The 23033-nt window shown below is 38.9% G+C and overlaps 1 protein-coding gene across 1 annotated transcript in view; it reads left to right on the top strand.

Annotated features, from left to right (window-relative positions):
* Positions 1-23033, top strand: part of Ncbp1 (nuclear cap binding protein subunit 1) — a 47298-nt gene that overhangs the window by 8805 nt on the left and 15460 nt on the right. The window contains exons 3-12 of the mRNA XM_008847656.3: positions 120-220; positions 2165-2321; positions 5058-5165; positions 5728-5849; positions 7441-7510; positions 9178-9393; positions 12977-13074; positions 13967-14030; positions 18786-18896; positions 21192-21256. Of these exons, the coding sequence (XP_008845878.1) occupies positions 120-220; positions 2165-2321; positions 5058-5165; positions 5728-5849; positions 7441-7510; positions 9178-9393; positions 12977-13074; positions 13967-14030; positions 18786-18896; positions 21192-21256 (1112 nt within the window). The remainder of the gene's footprint in view (positions 1-119; positions 221-2164; positions 2322-5057; positions 5166-5727; positions 5850-7440; positions 7511-9177; positions 9394-12976; positions 13075-13966; positions 14031-18785; positions 18897-21191; positions 21257-23033) is intronic.

Below are 23033 nucleotides of genomic sequence, written 5' to 3'. Positions count from 1 at the left end.
GCCTTATATGTTTAATGTTTTAATGTTACCTTAGTGTTTTCATGGCCATCTAGAAATTTGGATTTTAATTCACTGATTGCTGAGTTCTGAACAAGTAATTAATGTGGTGCCTTCCACAGAGTGCCTGCTCTTTGGAGAGCAATCTAGAAGGCTTGGCTGGCGTTTTGGAAGCTGATCTTCCTAACTACAAGAGCAAGATCTTAAGGCTTCTTTGTACAGTGTATGTATGCAAAAGATTTATGAATCCAGGTGATAATGTATTATCTACTCTCATGCTTCTGGAAATGTTCAAAGATGTGCTTATGTTACATGTAGATCATTGGCTTCCTTCTGTTCTGGAATTTGTGCAATGAAATATTCATCTTTGGCCCTTTGCTAAACTTACATTTCTAAGGGAACTGATAGGAGGACTAATACAGTGTTTTCTTTACGTTTTGTTTCTTGGAATTTTAAAATCATTTGAGTTAACTTTTTAAATCAGAATATAGATGAGAGAAGTATATCTCTCATTTAGAGATTTTTTTTAAAAGACTGCACATTTACATGTGTAAAGTTTAGCTTATTGTTAGCTTGTTTGTTTGTTTAAATAATTTTAAATACTTTCAGCTCATTTTTTTATTTTTAAATTTTTATTTATTTGCTTCTATTTTATGTGTATGAATGGTATGCCTGCATGTGTGTAAGTGCACCTGTGTCATGCAGTGCCTGAGGAGGACAGAAGAGGGTTGAATCCAGTGGAACTAGAATTATGAACATGGATGGTTGTTAGCCGCCATGTGGGTACTGGGATTCAAAGCCAGGTCCTCTGCAAGAACAGCTAGTGCTCTTAATCACTGAGTCATCTCTCCAGCCCCATCATTTTTTAATTTTAAAAAATGTACATACAAAGTGAAACTCAGATTTCATTTTAACCTCTCATAGTTAATTTTTGTTGTCAATTTTTAAAATGAATCCAATCAATATAAAGGAAGGTGTATCCCTGGACTAAGAAACTATGAAAACAAAATCATTTTATTGTGTTATCCATAGGGTACCTTCTGTTCTGATAATATGTGTTAAAGAATCATATAGCAGTTATGCTGACAAAACTCTTTTTGGAAGTCATGTTTGTTTGAGGGTAGGGTAGTATTGATTGGCAGCATCCTTTAAAAAAAATTTTATTTGGAGAAAGCTTTAGGGAACATCATTTGCTTTCAATACAAGTATTGTTTTAGGTCCCAGATTGTCTTAATACTTAGCAAAGTACTTTAGGGAAATAGAGCAATAAGAAAATTCTCCACTGAATTATCATTAGTTATTAACCTGCTTTGCTTTTTGAGCTTTATCTCAAGACTTCTTTCATTGTGAAACATTGATTTCTTATTTTTTTAAGGTTTTTTTTTTTTATCCTTTCTCTACTTTTCAAATGATTTTAATGAAATCACATACTTTGAGTAAGCATTTTCACTTATTTATTTTGTGTATGGGTGCACACATGTCACAGCATATGTGGAGGTCAGAGGACAATATGCAGAGAGTGATTCTCTCCTTCCACCATGTGGGTCTTGGGGATAGAACTCAGATCATCAAGCTTGTTGACAAGTGCCTTTACTCCTTGAACCAGCTCTCTGACCCCACATTTTTTTAACTACATTAGAGTACCATGTTAAAAGTTTTTATAGGAACTTGGTTGAAACTGATTTTAATTTTTTATTAAAATTTATTTATCCTTTATAAGCAACTATAAGTGGAATTCTGGTCTCATGATACTTGGTTAGCTAAAATTTGAAACTCAGAGTGCTCTATGCCCCCTTAATGATTTTGCATTCAAGAATCTTGTTTCATGGAGCATTTCTGAGATACTTTACCATGGAAACCATTTTCTGTGAAACTGTTACTCATTTCTACTAAACACATTTGAAGAAAAGCTAGTGTAGCATTAGTTATATTTATTGCGGTGTGATAACTTCACCAGCAAACTGTTTCTTAACTCTTGGATTAATGAAAAATAATGGGGCAACATCTGCAAACTTTACAATGAAACATAAGCCTTTGAAATCATTTTCAAAATGTAATTAAAAGTCATTTTGTTCCAAAGTTAATTTATGATAAAAGTTTTTTGTAAAATTCAGTAACTTAATATAAAACCTTTGTTTTGGGGTTGTCTCGTGGGTTCTTAAATCAGTGCACGTCTGTTACCTGAGAAATTGACAATTTATACAACATTAGTTGGACTGCTGAATGCCAGAAATTACAACTTTGGTGGAGAATTTGTAGAAGCTATGATTCGTCAACTTAAAGAATCATTGAAAGCAAACAACTATAATGAAGCTGTATATTTGGTAAGTTTTTAAAAGTATACACATTATGAATTAGTGTTGAAATGGAAGAAAGAGATGATAATGGAGGAAAGAGATACAGACAGATGATTAATCCCTTGCTCTGAGGTTTGGTTCCCTACTCAGCCTCAGCTGTTCTTGGGGAGCCATTCTCATGCATTCAAGCTCCCACTCAGCGAGGTGGCTTGATTTTACTTTTGATGCTAGTCTACCTCCTTGCAGCACAACTGTTTGAAGACCTGCCCCCTACCTTTGATTCCTGTGTCTTTTTTACTGGGTCATCTTTGGTCTCTTAAATGTTTGTGATCCTAAAGATTCTGTCTTTGCTTTTACTTTTAACATGTTCTTCTGAATCATTCTCATTCACTCTCATAGCTGCATAAACCAACTTTATTTTGATTGTGTCCCCAAATTTATAACTTACTTCCCAAATAGAGCCCCGAGATGCCTTCCCTGCAAGTCCCAAAATTCCATCTTCTCCCTAGCTCATCACAGTGACCACTATCTACTAGGCAACCCATCCAAAAATCTGAACATTAATTTTTGGCTTTTCTTTGTCTTGTGCATCTTTAATCCCTCTCAATTCTAGCTCATAAATTTCTCTGTTCCTCCTTTTTTTTCATGGAATCTAGCATAATTTATGATTTTGTCGTATTCTTAACTGCTCTCTATTTGATGTTTTTGTTCTAAGTTCTCTGCCTTTCACTCTGTCTTCAGTAGTAGCACCAGAGAGTGGTCTGTTCTAGTTTGTTTTTACATTGCTATAACAGAATACTCCTAATACCAACTTAGGGAAGAAAGAATTTATTAAGCTTACATCTCCTAGGTCACAGTTCATCAGGGAGCCCAAGGTTGGAACTCAGGGCAGGAACCTGGAGGCAGGAGTTGGAGCACAGGCCATGGAGGAACACTGCTTACTGGCTTGCTCCCTGACCCCTGCTCAGCTTCCTTTCTTAGGCAACACAGGCCCACCTACCGGGGTGGCACCACCCACAGTGGCCTGGGCCCTCCCACATCACTCAACAATCAAGAAAATTCCCCCACAGACATGGCCACAGGCTGGCCCAATGGAGGCAATTCCTCACTTGAGGCTCCTCAACCCAGGTGTGTGAAGTTGACACTAAAGTTATCCAGCACATGGTCTTCTGTAACTTGACTGTGCTAATGTTGGTTACTGGTTAAAAGCCTCAGTTCCTTCCTGTTTTCTATAGTGGGTAGTCTTAAAAACCTGCTACACAAAATGGTTTATTGGGTTGCAAGGTATAAATACTAAACAACTTATTTATCTGCTTTAGTTTCATATATGTATATGAAGTATTCTCATCATACTGGTCCCCATACTACCTTCTCTTACCCCTGAATCTCTTCTTCCTAACCAGTCTCCTTTCTACTTCTGTGTCTTTGTGTGTGTGTGTGTGTGAGAGAGAGAGAGAGAGAGAAAGAGAGAGAGAGAGAGAGAGAGAGAGAGAGAGGCAGAGGCAGACCCCCACTGAATTTAATTAGGGTTGCTTGCATACACATACATTGGAGGTTATGTGCTATAACGTGGGCAACTTACTAGTGGTTACACCACTGAAGAAAATATCTTCCCCTTTCCTAGCAACCATTAACTGCCAGTAACTCAGGAAGGAAGTGAGGCTTCATGAGTCCTGCCCCCATTCATGAAGGAATGTTGACAAACCCAGTCTTGGGCAGGTTTTGTGGGTAACCACAGCTGCTGTGAGGTATGAGTGCAATGGACATGTCTGTCCAAAAGACAGCTTTCTACTACACTCCTCTCCATCCTGCCCCCTCTTCTGCAATGCAGATCCTTATTTATATTGAATTGCAATGGATGGAATTAAGTCTTACTGATATTAATACATAGATTGGTAGTAATCCAATAAATACACATATATTTGTTCAAGTTCTTTACTAAATACAGAATCAAAAAACTTTAGACACTTACTAGGCTATAGATTTAAGGCTTGACCTTTCATGGTTGCCCCAATCTGATTTCTTCCTCCATCCGTATCCCCTCCAGCTATGTTAACATTATTTACAAAGCCCTGGGCACACCTTATTTTTAAATATCTCTGCCAGGAATGCCTTCCTTGTTCTCCACTGAGTGCTTTCTTACTCTTTTATAACCTAGCCTGGCTGTTGTCTCTTACGATGCTTTTCCCTGTTGCCTTTGTCACTGGTCCCTAAGGGTACTTTTTAATTTACCTTCGGTACAGGAGCCATCGATTTTTGTTGAGATTGTGTTTGTCCCAAATAAGTATGACTTCTCTAAGACAGTGCCTTTAATAGTGCTTGTTTAACAGCCCTGACACACAGAGGACACCCAATAAATCTTTTTCTCTTTTTCAAGTGAATATTATATTCATAGCCAAACAGAAAAGCCAACCTATTTCAACAATAGGTTGAAATAACTAGGGTATTTATCAGTAGCCAGATGGCCATGGCTGTCTCCCGCTGAAAGTGTGCTTATGGACATTGGAATGTGAATTTCATGGGTTTTGGTTTTGGGTTGGTTGTTTTTGTTGTTGTTGTTGTTGTTGTTTTTTTGTTTTTTTTTTTTCCAAGCATTAAAAATTTAAAGACAAACTGTTTTTGGTTGACATGTTGTGCAAGAAAAAGGCAGTAGGCCAAATGTAGGCTGTGGGCTTTGGTTTTTCAAGCATTACAAGGTTGCTTATTCTGTAATTATTTATGAAGGGCAGTTTGTTTTAATGTAGAAATTGTTTGCCCTAACAGGTCCGTTTTTTATCTGATCTTGTGAATTGTCATGTGATTGCTGCCCCATCTATGGTTGCTATGTTTGAGAATTTTATAAGTGTGACTCAGGAAGAAGATGTGCCTCAGGTAAGACCACCCCATATGCTTAATCTTGTCCAGGTAACACTGTACCAGGATTTTTTTCCCCTGTAAGTCTTTAGCAATAAAAGATAACAGATACCACACCATAAATGCTTAATATCTGAATGACAAGGCAGCTGGCATACTGGTGGGTTTTTTGACATCTCTATGTTAATTCAATTATTCTAATAAGACTAGAACTAATATACCTAGCCGGGCGTGGTGGCGCACGCCTTTAATCCCAGCACTTGGGAGGCAGAGGCAGGTGGATCTGTAAGTTCAAGGCCAGTCTGGTCTACATAGTGAGTTCCAGGCCAGCAGGTGCTACAGGGAGACCCTGCCTCAAAAAGACGAAGAAAAAAAAAAAAATAGCTTCCATAGGATTTCGTTTACAAATAAACAAAAGATGGAACTGGGGATAGAACTAACTGGTGGTAGACTGCTTGCCTAGCATCTATAAGGCCTGGGTTTGATCCCTAGCACTGGAAAGAAGAAAGAAGGGGGCTGGGGGGGGAGGGTGCGGACAACCAGTATATATTTTAAACTAGTCTTTTTAAAACTTCTTCAGGTGCGACGGGATTGGTATGTGTATGCGTTTCTGTCGTCTTTGCCCTGGGTTGGAAAGGAGTTGTATGAAAAGAAAGATGCAGAAATGGACCGCATCTTTTCTACTACTGAAAGCTATCTTAAGTAAGAGCACAGTTCACTGTACTCTTGGTTGTTTGGATAAAGGATATCCATTTATATATAAGTAGTTTTTGCTTTCTCTGTTAACAGGAATACCCATTTGTGTTTCAGTTCTTTTTTTAAAATGCCGTAAAGCTCCTGAAGGTATTCTCTAGGTCAGTTTCATTTTCCTACTGTCCTCACTTACCAAAACCTCCAAATAAGCAAATCTTTGCTCACTTTGTTAGTGCAAAGACTTTACTTGCATAGCTTCTTTTAAAACTGTTTTCAAGCCCGGTGTGGTGGTGAACGCCTTTAATCCCAGCACTAGGGAGGCAGAGGCAGGCGGATCTCTGTGAGTTCAAGGCCAGCCTGGTCTACATAGTGAGTTCCAGGACAGTTGGAGCTACAGAGAGACCTTGTCTCAAAAAGACCAAAAAAAAAAAAAAAAAAAAAAACTGTTTTCAAATGTTTGTAAAAGGCATAAAACACTGTATTGTAATCATCTCTGTAGTGTTAATACGCATAAGAATTACCTATGGTACTGAAAATGTTCCACCCCCCCACTGCCCAGAGTTATAGTTTGGGAAAGTGGTTCAGACCTCTGTATTGCTAATGTACTTTATATAGGGAGAACCACTGCCCTGGCACATGCATTTATTTTATATAAGTTAATTTTAAGCCAAACCTTACCAACATTGGTCCTTCCTCCCATGCCACTGTAAATATTGGTTGTTCCTTCAGTTTTTACAGATTGATTTTGTTGTACTTCTTTGGATACCATTAATATTTGCATTGCTGGATATAAATAAACTTGAAATCTAAAGATATGAATCTTTTATATGTCTCTGTGTGTGTGTTGCATATGGGTATATCATGTATATATAGCCTTGATTTTATACAGATAGTGATCCAATATACACACTGCCTTCTCTTCCTTTTTCTTTTTACTATAGCTTTAATTTGTTTTATGAAAGTATATGACTCATGGTGGCACACACCTTTAATCCAGGCACTTGGGAGCGGAGGCAGGCAGATCTCTGTGAGTTCAGGGTCAGCCTGGTCTACATAGTGAGTTCCAGGCCAGCTGGGGCTACAGGGAAACCCTGTTTCAAAAAAAGAAAGTGTATGACTTTACCTAATTCATCTCGTTAGCAGGAACATGGTATTCTATTTTTATGTGCCATAATTTCTTTAGTTGCTATTACTGAACATTTAGCTTGTTTCCAGTCTTTTGTGATCATAAACAATATGTCAGGAAATAGTTTTGTATGTATATCTGAATATGTATGTACAAATATATTTATGGGGATGTGAATTCTTACAAAGGACATTGTTGGGTTGAAGGTTCTGAGCAATTACAGTTTTGATAGGCATAGTCCTATTGTCTTCCCGAGATTGTATCAGTTAGCCCCACCACCAGCAGTGTTTGCAACTACAGATTTACCTGTGTCTTGTGATAGGTAGCTCATTGCCAGAAATAGTGCTTTTGGCTGATCTAATTGGGTAAAAATATTTAAATTTATTTAATTTGCATTTTATTAATTATGAAAACCACTGAATGTCTTTTCTTGTTTCTGAAAGCCTAAGTGTAGATTTTCATTTTTATCTTTAGAAGACGCCAGAAAACTCATGTGCCCATGTTACAAGTATGGACTGCAGATAAACCACATCCACAAGAAGAGGTGAATCGGTTTCTATCTCTTGTGCTATAAACACAACTCCAGCCTGGTGACCGAGTTTAATCCCCAGGACTCACATGGTAGAAGGATCAAATTGACTCCCGAAAGTTGCCCTCTGACCTCCATACATGCACTGTGGCAGATTTATATCCTTACACATGTGTGCATATCCATAAATAAATACAAATGTAGTTTTTAAAATTCTCAAACTACTGCATTTGTATGCCTTACCTAGGTTTCCAAATATTTCCTATGAGGAATTCATTTCCTTAGAGTCCCAAGCGTACAGAGAGTATTTTAATATATGTTAAAATGGCATCAAGGGGCTGGAGAAATGGCTTAATGGTTAAAAACACCGACTGCTCTTCCAGAGGACCCAGATTCAGTTCCCAGCCCCCACATGGCAGCTAACAATCAATCTGTAACTCCAGTTCCAGGGGACCTGATGCCCTCTTCTGAACGCCAAGGGCAGTGCATGACACAGGTACATTTATGTACTTGTAGGCAATACACCTAGACATATAAAATAAAAATAATCTTTAAAAATGTAATCAGAGAGCCAAGCATTGTGGTGCACACCAGTAATCCCAGCACTCGGGAGGCAGAGGCAGGCAGATCTCTTGAGTTTGAGGCCCCCCTGGTCTAAAAAGTGATTTCCCGGCCAGCGGGGGCTACAGGGAGACCCGTTCCCAAAAAAAAAAAAAAAAAAAAAAAAAAAAATTATATATATATACACTCAGAGCATTCCCTTGCATTTTTGGGTATCAGCTTTCACTCACTTATATTTAGGTGCCCAATTTAAAAAATAGCAAAGGTAACAACTCCAAATAAGCTTTATAAAACAAGCTATTAAATTAAAAACGTGGAAGTTGCTGGAGTTATGACTCAGTGGTTAAGAGCACTGGCTGCTCTTGTAGAAGACTTGGGTTCAGTTCCCAGCATGCACATGGTGGCTGACAACCATCCTTAACTCCAATTCCAGGGGATCAGATGCCTCTTCAGGCCTCTGTGGGCACAGTGGGACATATAGTCAGGCAAAGCATACATATAGAAAGAAGGGAGGGGGAAAGGGAGAGAGGGAGAGGGGAGGGGAAGAGGGAGGAAGGGATGGAGGCAGACTGTAAGATAGCTCTGTAAGGTAAAGGTGCTTAACCACTAAGCCTGACAACCTAGTTAGAGCCCCAGGACCACGTGGTGCTAAGAGAGCGCTACCTCTCAGAAGTTGTCTCTGACCTCCACATGTAGACCATAGTAGTTGCACACCCATGTAGAAACACAGACACAGCAATTTTTTTTAAAAATGTTTTAAGTATGGGGCTGGAGAGATGGTTAACTGGCTGCTTTTGCAGAGGACTTGGGTTCAGTTCCCAGCACCCACATGGCAGCTAACAACCATCTGTAACTCCAGTTCTAGGGGATCCAACTGACTTCTGCAGGCATTGCACAACATGGGTGCACTTACACACAAGCAGGCAGTATATTTGTACACTTAAAATAACAAATAAAAAATAGCGTTTTAAAATTTTTAAGTAGAATAAAAAACAATGCTATTCCTTTGTACCATATGGAATAACAAGTTAGTTTATTTTTGTGTCCTGTATTTTAGAGGGTAGACATTTTTGTATTATCTAGTCAGTGTTATTTATTAATTACTGAATGTTTGTCTGTAGTATCTAGACTGCCTGTGGGCCCAGATCCAGAAACTGAAGAAGGACCGGTGGCAGGAGCGGCACATCTTGCGGCCTTACCTTGCCTTCGACAGCATCCTCTGTGAAGCCCTGCAGCATAATCTGCCTCCTTTTACACCTCCGCCTCACACTGAAGACTCAGTGTACCCGATGCCGAGGGTCATCTTCAGAATGTTTGACTACACGGATGATCCAGAGGTGTGTGAGCAATTCAGAGTTCCTAGAAGGGTCTGGCTTGGAATCATACTTGTGGTTTAGTCTTGATGGATATGGATTTATGTTTTTCTTCTTTCTTTTTTGTCGGTGACAGGATCTCACTGGTTTGGCGTCAAGTTCACAAACTCTCTTAGCTTTCTAAGTGCTTGGATTACAGCTTGTATCATCTCACCTGACTCTGAAATAACCTTTTAATTTTCAGGCTTTTTTTAATCTAAGAAGACTGATGAAGCTGGGCATGGTGGCGCACGCCTTTAATCCCAGCACTTGGGAGGCAGAGGCAGGCGGATCTTTGTGACTTCAAGGCCAACCTGGCCTACATAGTGAGTCCTAGGACAGCTGGGGCTACAAGGAGACCCTGTCTCAAAAAAGACCCTCCCACAAAAAAAAGAAGACTGATGGCAACTAAGTTAACTTTAATTCAGTAAATGACATTACTTCATCCAAAAAACTTAAGTTTAGCATATATAGATAAGAGAGACAGCATAGTACACAAGTCAAGAGGGTAGGTCTGAGAGCCAAACTGAATGGCATTTGAATATAAGTACTGCCTGTGGTCATAAGTGACTTATCACCTATGCCTCAGCATCCTTAAAGATATCATAGACTGTATCTCAATGTTGAGACGATTAAATTAGTATTACTTGTAAGTGTATAAAACAGTGTCTCATACATGATGAATGCTTGTTACTTTTAGCTATTTAGCGAGAGGGGATAATGTATATATTTGTGTGCGGATATGTATGGAGGCCAGAGGTTGACCTCAGATGTCTTCTGTTGCTCTACTTTTTTTTTTTGAGTCAGGGTCTCTCACTGAACCTGGAGCTTATTGAAAGCCCTCTGACCAGTGAACCCCATAGGCTCTGCTTGTCTCCAGTACACCCCCAACCCCCAGCAGAGTTATATGCACAAGCCGCCTGGTCCAGCTTTTTTTCCTTATGTGTATTGAGTGTTTTGCCTACATGTAAGTGCACCATGTGCATTCAGTGCCCACAGAGGCCAGAAAGAGAGTGTTGGATCTCCTGGAACTGGAGTTATGGACAGTTGGTAGCCGCCATATGAGTGCTGGGAGTCAAATCTGGGTCCTTTGAAAGAATAGCAAGTGTTTGTAACTGCTGAGCCATGTCTCCAGTCCCCTGATCCAGCTTTTAATTCAAGTTCTAGGGATCCTAACTCGGGTCCTCATGCTTGTACAATAAGCACTGTACTTACTAAGTTCTGAGATAGTATTTGTGGGCCACTATGCTGAGCATTTCAGCTTTTTGTTTGTTTTTGACAAGGTCAGCTGGCCTGGTACTCGTTATATAGACCAGACTGACATTGAACTCACAGAGATTCTCCCTGTGAGTTCAATGATTAAAGCACTTTGCTCTTTCAGTGGACCCAAGTTCAGTTTGTAGCACCCACAATTACTTGTAACTTCATCTCCAGGGGATCTGATACCCTCTTCTGGCTCACTTCTGTGCACACATATACACAGACACACATACAGATAAAATTTTAATGGTTTTTCATCAATTCCCCAAATTAACATAAGCAAATTTTTGAGTCATTTTTGTAGTGTTCTTGAGTATGAAAACAAGTTGTTGGCAACCCTTATACTCTTTAATGATAAAGCATGTGATGTTGATGTGAATACTTGATATTAAAATTCTTTGACCACATACTATTTTCTATCTCAGCATGTATAGGTCTGTCTTAGAGTCAGGCAGCAAACACAGTGATAACTAGAGTGTTTCTGAAAGATGTTTGACTGGGTACAGTTCCACAACTGCTGCTCCCTCTGTCCCAACCAACCTCAGTGAAATGGGCTTTTTAGGGTATGCATTTGTGTGAAGGAGGACTGTCTTAACATGTTATAAGGTACTTAGCATGCCTGGCCTCTGTCTTCTCGTTGCTAGCTGTCAGCTAACTAGGTATGTGTACAAAACTATATAAAAAGCAAAATGCAGTCAAGCCAAAATATGTGAGTTGAGTACAAATGAGAATTGTGATTTTGGATGAAACACTACATGAGATAATTTTTGTTGGGTTTTTTTTTTGTTTTGTTTTTATTTTCTGGTCTTTTTGAGACAGGGTCTCCTGTAGCCCCAGATGGCCTGGAACTCACTATGTAGTCCAGGATGGCCTTGAACTCACAGCGATGCAGCTGCCTCTGCCTCCCAAGTGCTAGGACTTAAGTAAGGCATGTGCTACCATGCCTGGCTGTTTTTAGAGAGTAAAAACAAAGGTTAAGATTTCAAATGTTGTCCTCTTTCTAAAGCAGCACAGCTTTCAGTCTAGCTTCCAACCTCTTCTCCTTGGGTCAGCACAGAAACAACACAGGTGGAGCAGTATGTGGCAGAGTGGGAAAAGCTAGATCAAGACTGACACAGACCCTCAGTTTGACACTTGGTTTTGATTCCTCTTAGGTAGTTACTTTCACTTTCAGTGAGTCTGGTCTTCCAGAATGCCACGTAGACTTGCTTGCCTGCTTTGCTGTATCACATACACAGTAAAAACCCTGGTCAAATTACCTGATAGTCTAATTGGGTGTGTCTAACTAAAAATCCCATTTATATCCATGATTTTTAGTAAAGGAAACTAGAATTTGGTCTCAAAATGTGTTTCTCCTGTGCTCATTATACTTCATGGATTTTACCTCTACAGTGTGCTTATTCTTCCTTTGCCAGAGTATAAACATTCCATAATTGTATTACCTTCTAAATGGAAACAGTGTTCTCTTGTTATTTTGATAGTAATCATATATACACATTGTTTTTTTAATGTGTACGTGTGTATGACCTACATGTGTGTAAGTGTACCCGTATCATGCAATGCCCATGGAGGTCAGAAGAGGGCATTGGATCCCCTAGAACTGGAGTTACGGGTGATTGTTAGCTGCCATGTGGGTGCTAGGAATCGAACCTAGGTCTTCTGTAGGTACAGACAGTGCTCTTAACCACTGAGCCATCTCTCCAGCCCCTTGATAGTAATCTTTAAAAAATATTAGCATATTTAGAAATTGGGGGCTGGAGAGACAGTTGATGTATAAAGGCCCTTGCCACTGTACTTAATGACCTGTGTTCCATCACCATTGAACCTTTGGTGGGGACAAAACATTTCTCAAGTTCTCTAACCACATATATGCCATGGCACACATGTGCCCACACACATACATGTGTGTGCATATACACAGATAAATGCAATTTTTCAGAATTAGAAAACTGATGTGTAAAGTGGGCACTGGTAGTGTGGAATTGGGTGTTGTAGAAGCTGATACTTTGATTTTCACTTTTCTGGCATACAAAACTGTTTTAATGTTTTGTTTTGTTGAGACAGGGTCTCACTATATAACCCTGGCTGGCCTGGAACTCACAGAGATCCCCTGCCTCTGCCTCCCAAGTGTTGGGATTAAAGATGTGTACCACCATGCCAGGCTGGCATACAGAACTTTAATCCTGAACTTTGATTCCCCATTGCACAATATAGTGAATGAAACACAATAGATTCTGAAGTATTTAATGAGTAAATGAAAGAAATGTGTTATGGATCAGTGTCTGAGTACATTTGGTTTTATTTTCAGGGTCCTGTTATGCCAGGGAGTCACTCAGTGGAGAGGTTTGTTATAGAAGAGAATCTTCATTGCATCATAAAGTCCTACTGGAAGGAAAGGAAAACCTGGTAAGAATTTCTCCATGGTACTCTTCTGATGATTTGTAAGAGCAAAATAATTTTAAAAGTGTGTATGAGGTTGTACCTAGCAAGCATGAAACCTGAGTTCAGATGCCCAGCACCCATGTTAAAAACCAAGTATGACCACACTCACCTGCAATCCCAGCGCTGGGGCCACAGAAACAAGGGCTTCTCTGGGGCTTGCTCGCCAGGTAGCACAGCCAATCAGTGAACCCCAGGTTCAATGAGAGGCTTTGCCTTAAAACTAAGGTGAAGAAACATTGTTAAAGACCCCCAACATCCACCTCTGGTATGCACACACACACTAAATTTTTTAAAAGATATATGGCAGTCATTCTATCGCCCCGTTTTTCTAAAACTGGTCTCTGAAATGCTTGCTTTCTCAAGGTTCCTTGTCATGTAGTGAGGTTGGATGTTTATAGCAGTGTATATGATATCAAGCTTTTTGTGTGGATATTTCCCATACGGCATGTAGAATTGAGTGGTGGGGTGTATTAGTTTGGATGTTATGGAAATAAAAGCATACTAATGGTTTTGCCTTATTTTCTAGCATTTAGAAACCCAAGTATCAAGAGTGTTTTTAATAAGTTTGCACAAAACTTGGAAAGTTTTGGCTTAGATTTTAAAGGTTAAAGAGAAAGTAGTATTCACAAATAGACTACCCTATTAAAATGTGCTGTTAGTAGATCTAAATATACTGGTTTTATATTATTTCTTAGGTTCCTTTTTCTGGGGGAGACAAAATAATATTGTCATAATTAAATAACTGAGAACTAGAATATTTCAGGAAAGATTTCTTATTCAAGCTCACCTCATTTGATGCTTTTGAGTTTTTATGTCTCTCTCTGTACTTACTAAATCTAAATTATACTTTTCACAGTGCTGCACAGCTGGTGAGCTATCCAGGGAAGAACAAGATCCCCTTGAACTACCACATAGTTGAGGTATACAGTCCATATTGTGCTTATTTCTAATTGTCAGGATTGGTCTACGGATTTTTCAAGTGTGGTCTTTTAGCTCCCCCCCACCCCACCCCCCGTTACTTACCAGGCTCTGACATTTAACAAAGGAGCAAGGAAATTGCTGTTGGTCTGATGCTCTATTAGCAAAATGGTGGTTGACACGCAGAGCCAAAGTTATTTATGTCTGCCTTCATAGATAGTTATCATGGATAATGTAAGTTACCTTTTGCTCTGTCAATACAATGTCTACTTATCAGACATGTAAGTGGCTATTACTTTAGGCTGATAACATGTTGTCCTGGTTTGTTTCTTCATTGCTGTGACAAAATACTCTAACCAATACCAACTTGGGGAGGAAAGGGTTTATTTGTCTTACATCTCCCAGGTCACAGTTCATCAGGGAGCCCAAGGTAGGAACTCAGGGCAGGAACCTGGAGGCAGGAGCTGGAGCACAGGCCATGGAGGAACGTTGCTTACTGGCTTGCTCCTCTGGCCCCTGCTCAGCCTGCTTTCTTATGCAACAAAGGCCCACCTGCCCAGGGGTGGCACCACCCACAGTGGGCTGGAACCTCCCACATCACTCATCAAGAAGATGCCCTTCAGACATGGCCATAGGCCAGTCCAATAGAGGCAATTCCCCAATTGAGGCTCCCTCAACCCAGGTATGTCATGTTGACACTAAAGTTATCCAGCACACATGCCTTTCTACAAACATACCTAGCTAATACATCATTTCTTGTAAAACAAGGTAGGGATGAATTTTTATTTATTGTCAGAAATCAAGGGCCACTTCCAGAGATTCAGCAATGGTTCACCATATGCAAATTGATAAATGTAACATATCACATAAGTGCACTCAAGTACAGAAATCACATGACCATCTCCATAGTTCCAGAAAAGGCTTTTGGCAGAATTCCACATTCCTTCATGATAAAAGCCCTGAAGAGACTAGGACTAGAAGGACATAGTTCAACATAATAGAGGTCGTCTATGACCAGCATCATACTCAGTACTCAGCATTTCCATTAAAATTGGGAACAAGGCAAGAGTATCTGCATCTTCCACTCACATTCAATGTAATGCTTGATGTCTTTGCTAGAGCAGTAAGGCAAGGAAATAAAAGGGATACGGCTAAGAAAAGAAGTCAAAGTAGCCTTTTTTTGTAGATGGTGTGATTTTTCTACATAAAAGACCCAAAAGGTTCCACTAGAAAACTCTTAGATCTGATAACACATTCAGCAGAGTATCAAGATACAAAGTTAACATGCAAAAATTGATTGCTTTCCTACCAATAACAGATTGAGATTAAACAGCCTCATCACAGTTGACCTCAAAAATAAAAAGCCTTTGAAGAAGCCTAACCAACACAGTAAAAGGCTAGTGAGGTGAAAACTTTAAAATGCTGAAAAAAAAAATTGAAGACTCTAGAAGATGGAAAGTCCTCTGCTCATGGATTAAAAGAATCAGTATTGTGAGAATGGCTCTACTACCAAACACGGTCTACAAATATAGTATAACTCTCATCAAAATTCTAATACCATTTTTCACAGAAATAAAATAATTATCTGACAATCCATATTGAAAGCACATAAAATCTTAGATAGCCAAAGCAGTCCTGAGGAAAAAGAATAATGCTGAAAGTATTAACTATACCTAATTTCAAATTATATTACAGAGCCATAGTAACAAAAACAGGATGGTACAGGCACAAGAATAGACACATAAGGGAATGAATGAAATAGAAGAGTCAGATATAAACCCGCACAGCTATAGCCACCTGGCTTTTGACAAAGATGCTAAATATATTTGTTGTATAAAAGAAAGCCTCTTCAACAGGATATCTGCATATAGAAGAATGGAACTAGATCTGTCTCCCACTTGCCCAGAAGTGAACTCCAGATGGATCAAAGGTCTTAACATAAGACCTGCAACTCTAAAGTAGTTAGAAGAAAAGGTAGAGGAAACGCTGCAAATACAGAGATAAGCAAGGGCTTCTTAAATAGAGCTCCTTATATAACTCAGGAAATAATGCCTAGCAATTGACAAATGGGACCTCACGAAATTAAAATGCAGCAAAACAACCAGGAGATAGCCCACAAAACATCAGAAAATCTTTACTGGCTATACAGCTGACAGGATTAATACCTAGAATATACAAAGAACTCAGAAAAACTAATAAATCAGATAATACAGTTAATAAATGGGTTATGAAATGAACAGATGGTTCTCAAAATGAAGTGCAAATGGCCAATAAACATGAAAAATATGCAGCTTCACTGTCATCAAAACTACATTGAGATTGCATGACCCTAGTCAGAATGGCAGTCATCAAGAAAACAAATAAATGCTGGTGAGGATGCAGACAAAAGGGAACCCTTAAATACTGCTAGTGGGAATGTAAACCAGTTCAGCACTATGGAAAGTGATATGAAGTTCTCAGAAAACTAAGAGAGGCCTACCATTGAATTAGCTGTTCCACTCCTGAGTGTTAACCTAAAGGACTCCTTGTCAACATATCACAGAAGTATTGGAAATCAGTGTTTTTTGCAGCCCTATTTACAGTGGCTAAGTTTGAAACGGCCTAGGTGGTTAGCAACAGGAATGGATAAAAAAACGCAAATCATACCTGTATTTGTGCCTACTTTCTTCACAGAAGTAGAATAAAGTGTATCTGTGTGTGTGCATGTGTGTCTGTCTGTGTACATATGTGTGTGGGTGTGGAAAGAGAAAGAATGAAATTTTTTTCAGCCATAAAAAGCAAAGTTGGCCAGGCGTGGTAGCTCACGCCTTTAATCCCAGCACTTGGGAGGCAGAGGCAGGCAGATCTTGAGTTCGAGGCCAGCCTGGTCTACATAGCAAGTTCCAGGCCAACTGGGGCTACAGGAAGACCCTGTCTCAAAAAAGACAAAAAAGAGTTTGGTCCTTTGCAGGAAAACGCATACAACCAAGGATAATCATATTAAGCAAATAAGTCAGTTGCCAACAAGTACCAGATTTCCTCTCATTTGTGGGTCCAAGATTTTGTATGGATACATAAAACAATATATGTGTATCTGACATGAGAGTAGGAGCAAAACAAAGGGGACGAGCAGGAAGGTGTGAGGAGGGAGAAAGTTGACAACAGAGATGTGGGGGCGATATACTGATAGTACATTATTTACTTGTCTGAAAATGGCCTTATGTAGCCCAGTACCAAGTGCTGTGGATATGCACTAAAGAAAATTTGGGAGTAGGAAATACAGAAATGCTTTTGACAGTGAGATGGCTCAACAGGTCAAGCACTTGCTGCATGAGCCTGACAGCCTGAGTTCATCCCTTGAACCCATGTAAAGATGGAAGGAGAGAACCAACTCTACATAGTTGTCTTCTGGCCTCCGCATGGGCACTGTGGTGTACACACAGACACACACACACAAATAATAAGTATAATTAAATGTTTGGGCTCCTCTTGGTTCGTATAAAATAATACTGATTGTGTAGTACCTTGAAGAGATTACATCTAAATGCAGTGTTTTCTTCTGTGTGACGTACAGGTCATAGGGTTAAGTACAGTGTTTTTTCATAGTAAAGTACTCATGAAAAAGCATAGTTATGATGTGTTACTTGAAACTTAATTTTATCTATACCGTGTTTCTGTACCTTTTTGAAAACTTTATTTTAAAGTATATAAAAATACTTGAGTATGTTTATACTGTGAATTTGCCACCTGAAATGCAAAATATGTTATAGGTATATATTTTTTATTGCGTTCATTTACTTATTTAGTGAGGGCAGTGGCATGCTGTTGCACATTGTTAGAAGTCAGAGGTCAACTTGGCAAGAGTTGGTTCTTTCCTTCCACCATGTGGAACTCAGGTCATCAGGCTTAGAGGCAGGTGAGCCTTCTCCCTGACTCCCCCGTTTTTTTTTTTTTTTTTTGAGACTGAGTGTCACTATATAACACAACCTGACCTCAAACTCCTGACCCTCCTGCCTTAGCTTTCTGAGTTGCTGGACATGTGCATATGGCTCTAAGTCTTTTTGTTGTTCTGTTTTTTGAGACAGGGTCTCCCTGTAGCCCCAACTGTCCTGGATTCACTATGGAGACCAGGCTGGCCTCGAACTCACAGAGATCTGCCTGCCTCTGCCTCCCAAGTGCTGGGATTAAAGGCGTGCGCCACCACACCCAGCCAGCCGTGTTTTTAAAATTGCAAAATATGTAGAAGTTCACACTGAAGTACAGGGGCCCAAGAGATGGGGTTTCAAAGGAAAGAATGCATGCTAAGGCTTTAGACTTTGGGGTACAAGGGTGGGAAACCGATTGCTAAAAAGTTCTGGAATCAGTTCTGAGTAACAATGTAAAACAGCGACTCTAAGCTGTTTCCATCCTCACAGTCTACTGAGGGTTCTCATTACCTACAGAGACATAGTGCCAATGGACCGGACCCCTCAGTATACCTCCCTCAGACAACTGTGGTACCTCCAAAGATGGAATTATTGCACACTGTCTCAAGAATGTGGTCATATCAGCATTCATCTTGGATACTCTTACTTGATGTATAGAAAAAAAGAGCTTCTATTATGATATTCAGTTGTAGATCTCTAAAAGCATAATTACTAAGAGTAAAAAATAATTGCTTTTCATTGCAGATGCCATGGAAGTTTTGGTTTAGGTTGTAATGTTTAGGTCTTTCTAAGGTAGAAAAGCAAAGCTGTAAAACAGTTGCATTGCATTCTGACCTTAGAGTTTTTCCGTAGGTGATCTTCGCAGAATTGTTTCAGCTTCCAGCGCCCCCTCACATTGATGTGATGTATACCACACTGCTCATCGAGCTGTGCAAACTTCAGCCGGGCTCTCTGCCTCAAGTTGTATCCTTCCATTGTTTTTAAATACATATCCTTTGGCTAGACTTTTGGGGGGGTTTCTTTTTGAGGCAGGGTCTCCCTGCAGCCCCAGCTGTCCTAGAACTCACTATGTAGACCAGGCTGGCCTTGAACTCACAGACATCTGCCTGCCTCTGCCTCCCGAGTGCTGGGATTAAAGGCGTGCGCCATCACGCCTGGCTAGACTTTTTAAAAGGATTACATTATTTGAACTGTCTCTCAAATTTGTCTTTATGTTCTTAAGCTTTGGATTTTAGGAACATAGTTCACATTTGCTTTTTTTTAATGATAAACTCACCATTTAAACAAATAAGACTTGGACCAAAATGTACATTTGTAATGTTAACACTTACCTGTTTGAAATAGAATGTAGTGCTGGGCCCGAAAGCTCCCTTTGTCCTCCCTGTCAGCTCCCTCTTCTTCCATGCCCACTCCAGTAATTCTGGTGTTGTGATCATTCCCTTGCCTCTTGTTTTGTTTTCTGAGATAGGGCCTCATCCTACATGTAACCCAGTATGGCCTCAAATTCAGGATGATCCACCTGCCTCACATAGGCTTGAAACCATGCTCAGCTATTCCCTTGCCTTTTTAAGTAATAATTTTGCCACAAATATGAAGAGAATGTACATTCTGCCGTTTGAGGGCTGTGGACCCTCTATAAGTTCATTAGATCAGTTCTACTGATTGTAATAAGGAAACAGTTCAGTATGTATAACTGATTGGGAGGGTACTGCTTCTCTTCATTACTAGCAGCGGTGTTAGTCTTCTGCTGTATCTGGGTTTGCTCATTTCTCTGGTCTGTTTTGCTTTGTTTTGAGTTAGTTTTAGGTACAGGTAAGTTCAGAATTATATCCTTGGTAAAATGAACCTTTATCATTCTGGAATGATTCTAGCTTATAAATTTAGTAGCTTTTGTCTTAAAAGGTCTGTTTTGGGGGGTTGTTTAAAATAATTTTTCTTGTAGCTTTCTGTATCATTCCGTTTCTTGTGCATTTCCTAAACCACTGAATTTATATCTAATCTGACAGTCTGTCATTTGACTAGACCGTATTGTCATGTCCATTTTATTTTTCTTTACCATTTGTCTTTTGTATTATGAAAAGTTTAGTTTTTATTGCATTTTTGTCCTCCTTATACATACACACACACAAGAATGTATGTATAATATAGACAGACCTTTATGCCTACTTTTCAGTCTTTAATTTCTGATCTTCTCAGATAATAAAATGATCAGAAAGTCCTGTAGTTTAATCTCTCCTCGTGATTCACATGCTGTATTATAGTACAGTGCTAAGCACAGATACCAGGCATCTCAGTCCCTTTTTGTATGTCCCAGATTTCCACCTTCAGTTAGTTCATTTCAGATTTCCTTTGAGACTGTTTGCTGCTGTTGATCTCTACATTTCTTTGGAAAAGGTTTTGTGTAGTGGTGGTTTTTGTTCTTGAACAGTGATACGGATTTTTAGATAGAGACCTGGGCACTAATACTTACAGAAATTTAATTTTTTTAAAATATTTTATTTATTATTTTTATTTTATGTGTTTGAGTGTATTGCCTGCATGTATGTGAGTGCACCCGTGTCGTGCAATGCAGCGGAGGTCAGAAGAGGGCTTCGGATTCCCCTGGAACTGGAGTTAAGGATGGTTCGTAGCCACCATGTGGGTGCTGGGAATCGAGTCTGGGTCCTCTGCAAGAGCAGTCAGTGCTCTTAATTGTTGAGCCCTCTCCATCCCAGAAATTTAATTTTTAATAGTCACAAACTAGAAATAATCTAAATGTCCAATAATACATGAATGAATAAACAAATTTTGTTCCCTGTGATGGGATAAAGAGGAATATGTTTTAAATGAAGGCAGTAACTGCATTTTCAATAAATTAAAAAGTAGTTATACTGAGTTGAAGATAAAAAAAAATTCATAAAGCATGATACTATTTATGTAAAATAAGAGAAAATAAAAAAAATCCTCTAGTGACAGCAGAGTAGTGGATGCTTAGGGAGAGGTCTAGATAGGAGAGAAGGGTTTGAATTGCAGAGGAGCATGGGTGAAATTGTAGAAGTGATAAATATCCTGAGTTCCTGGATGTGGGTCCAGTTTATTGTACATCACTGAGGATTTAAAACTTGAACCAAAAAAATGATATCAGTTATGTGAATTGAAAGGTGCTTAAAGTTCTTACTTGTTACAAAGACTTAAAGGAAGTATTTTGCTTTTTTTTCTCTGTCACAGCTTATTTTGAAGGAGAGTGGAGAGTAGTTTTCCTTATCTTCCAATTCACAGCTTGCACAGGCAACTGAAATGCTATACATGCGTCTGGACACAATGAGCACTACGTGTGTAGACAGGTACAGTAGTTGCTTATTTCTGCACTGAGGGTTATGTTAGCACCTTCTGTTCTTTATACTTGATAGAAGAATTTGCTCAGATCACTTAAAGATTTCCAGATTCTTTGATGCTTTCCTAAAATCACTTGTTATAACAGTACTAGTCTTTCTAGTCTGTCTCTATGGAATGCTGCCCATGCTGTGGTTTTCTTTGATTGTATGTGATGCTTAGGCCTACTTTTTTCTACTTTCTACTTGCATATGTAAGTTCTTTAAAATAAATTTATTGCTAGGCATGGTGGCCTACACCTTTAATTCCAGCACTGGGGAGGGGAGGCAGAGTCAGAGTCAGGCGGATCTATGTGAGATCAAGATGAAAGTTCCAGGCCAGCTGGGACTACAGGGAGACCGTGTCTCGATAAATAAAGTAAAAATTAAAAAAAAAAAATGAAGCAATTTATTTTGAAAGATAACCTAATGCTATGTGTTTATTACATATAAACAAAAGCAAATAGCTTTGAAAGTAATTACAGAGCAGTGTTTTCAAGCCTACAGCTTTAAGGTTTTCTATTTATTTTTAATCAATAAACTAAAATCGGTATTGGATTGTTACTGCTGCAGTACTTTCATGCTCACTGTTTTCTTTTGGAGAAGCCTGTATGACCATTTTTCTCAGCTGGTATTGTTTCTTTTGTTCATTTCCCAAATCAGATCAGAAGAATTGAATAGTTTTCTAATTTCTGTATGTTTTGTATCTGTATCTGAAAATTATCAGGACTGTCTTAGGCCATTGCCTTGATAAATTCAAGTGATTGAAATTAGAGATTGTGAGGGATGTGTTTTAAAGAAGTACCTTTTGGTTTTTCTCTCCACTCTAATAAAATAACAATTGTGTGGCCTCCACATTCATTAAATATCTTGAGTGCTCTTAAGACATTTGCAACACACTAAGATGTTTCCTTTCTAGTTCAACAGCTAAGTGTATTTGTAAGGGAAAGGGGACTTCATGGGTGTAGGCTGTTTTGAAAAGATCATAGTGGGACCAGAGAGATGGCTTAGTGGTTAAGTGTGCTTGCTGCTCTCAGAGAACTAAGTGTGGTTCCCAGCACCCACATCTGGTGGCTTGCAACCACCTGTAACTCTAGCACCAGGGGATCCTCTTCTGGCTTCTGTGAGCACCATATCCGTATGCACATACCCACACACAGACACATATAAGTTAAAAAATAAAATTTCTTTTTTTTAAAAAATTAGTTATTTAATAACCACATAATTAGAAGAAGCATTTCATTACAACAGCATTGACTTATTCAGTAACAGTTTCTAGAGCTAAGATGCATCTCTTTCAAAATTGACTGTAAATTTTTAAATTTACAGTTGAATTAATAGTTATACAATATTGTACTCAGTATAAACCCTGTAAGACATAAAACTGAATGAGGTTTTAACCTTTAAGAAAGCTCTCCATTTCATTATTAAAATATACAGTTTCATACAGAAAAATTCATTTGTAATGCATTTAATACTTAGATGTTTGCACATGCGTTTCTAATCTCCATATATCTGATTACTAGTCACAGTCGGTTACTTTCTGAGATCCTTGGCACTTGAGCATGGATATAAAGTCATCAGGTAGATTTCAGTGGTAATGTTTTTTACATCTACTAATTAATAAGGAGCATATTTTTATGCGTTGAAGAAGTATTTTTTTTAATTTTTTAAACTTTTTTAAAAATTTAATAACCACATGATTAAAAGGAACATTTCATTACAGCTTTAACATACTCAGTAACACATT

Source organism: Nannospalax galili, unplaced genomic scaffold (genome assembly GCF_000622305.1).
Source record: "Nannospalax galili isolate Female #2095 unplaced genomic scaffold, S.galili_v1.0 scaffold263, whole genome shotgun sequence".
In the NCBI taxonomy this organism is placed as follows: domain Eukaryota; kingdom Metazoa; phylum Chordata; class Mammalia; order Rodentia; family Spalacidae; genus Nannospalax; species Nannospalax galili.
The sequence above is the reverse complement of the archived record's forward strand: the minus strand, read 5'-3'. Positions and strand labels throughout refer to the sequence as shown.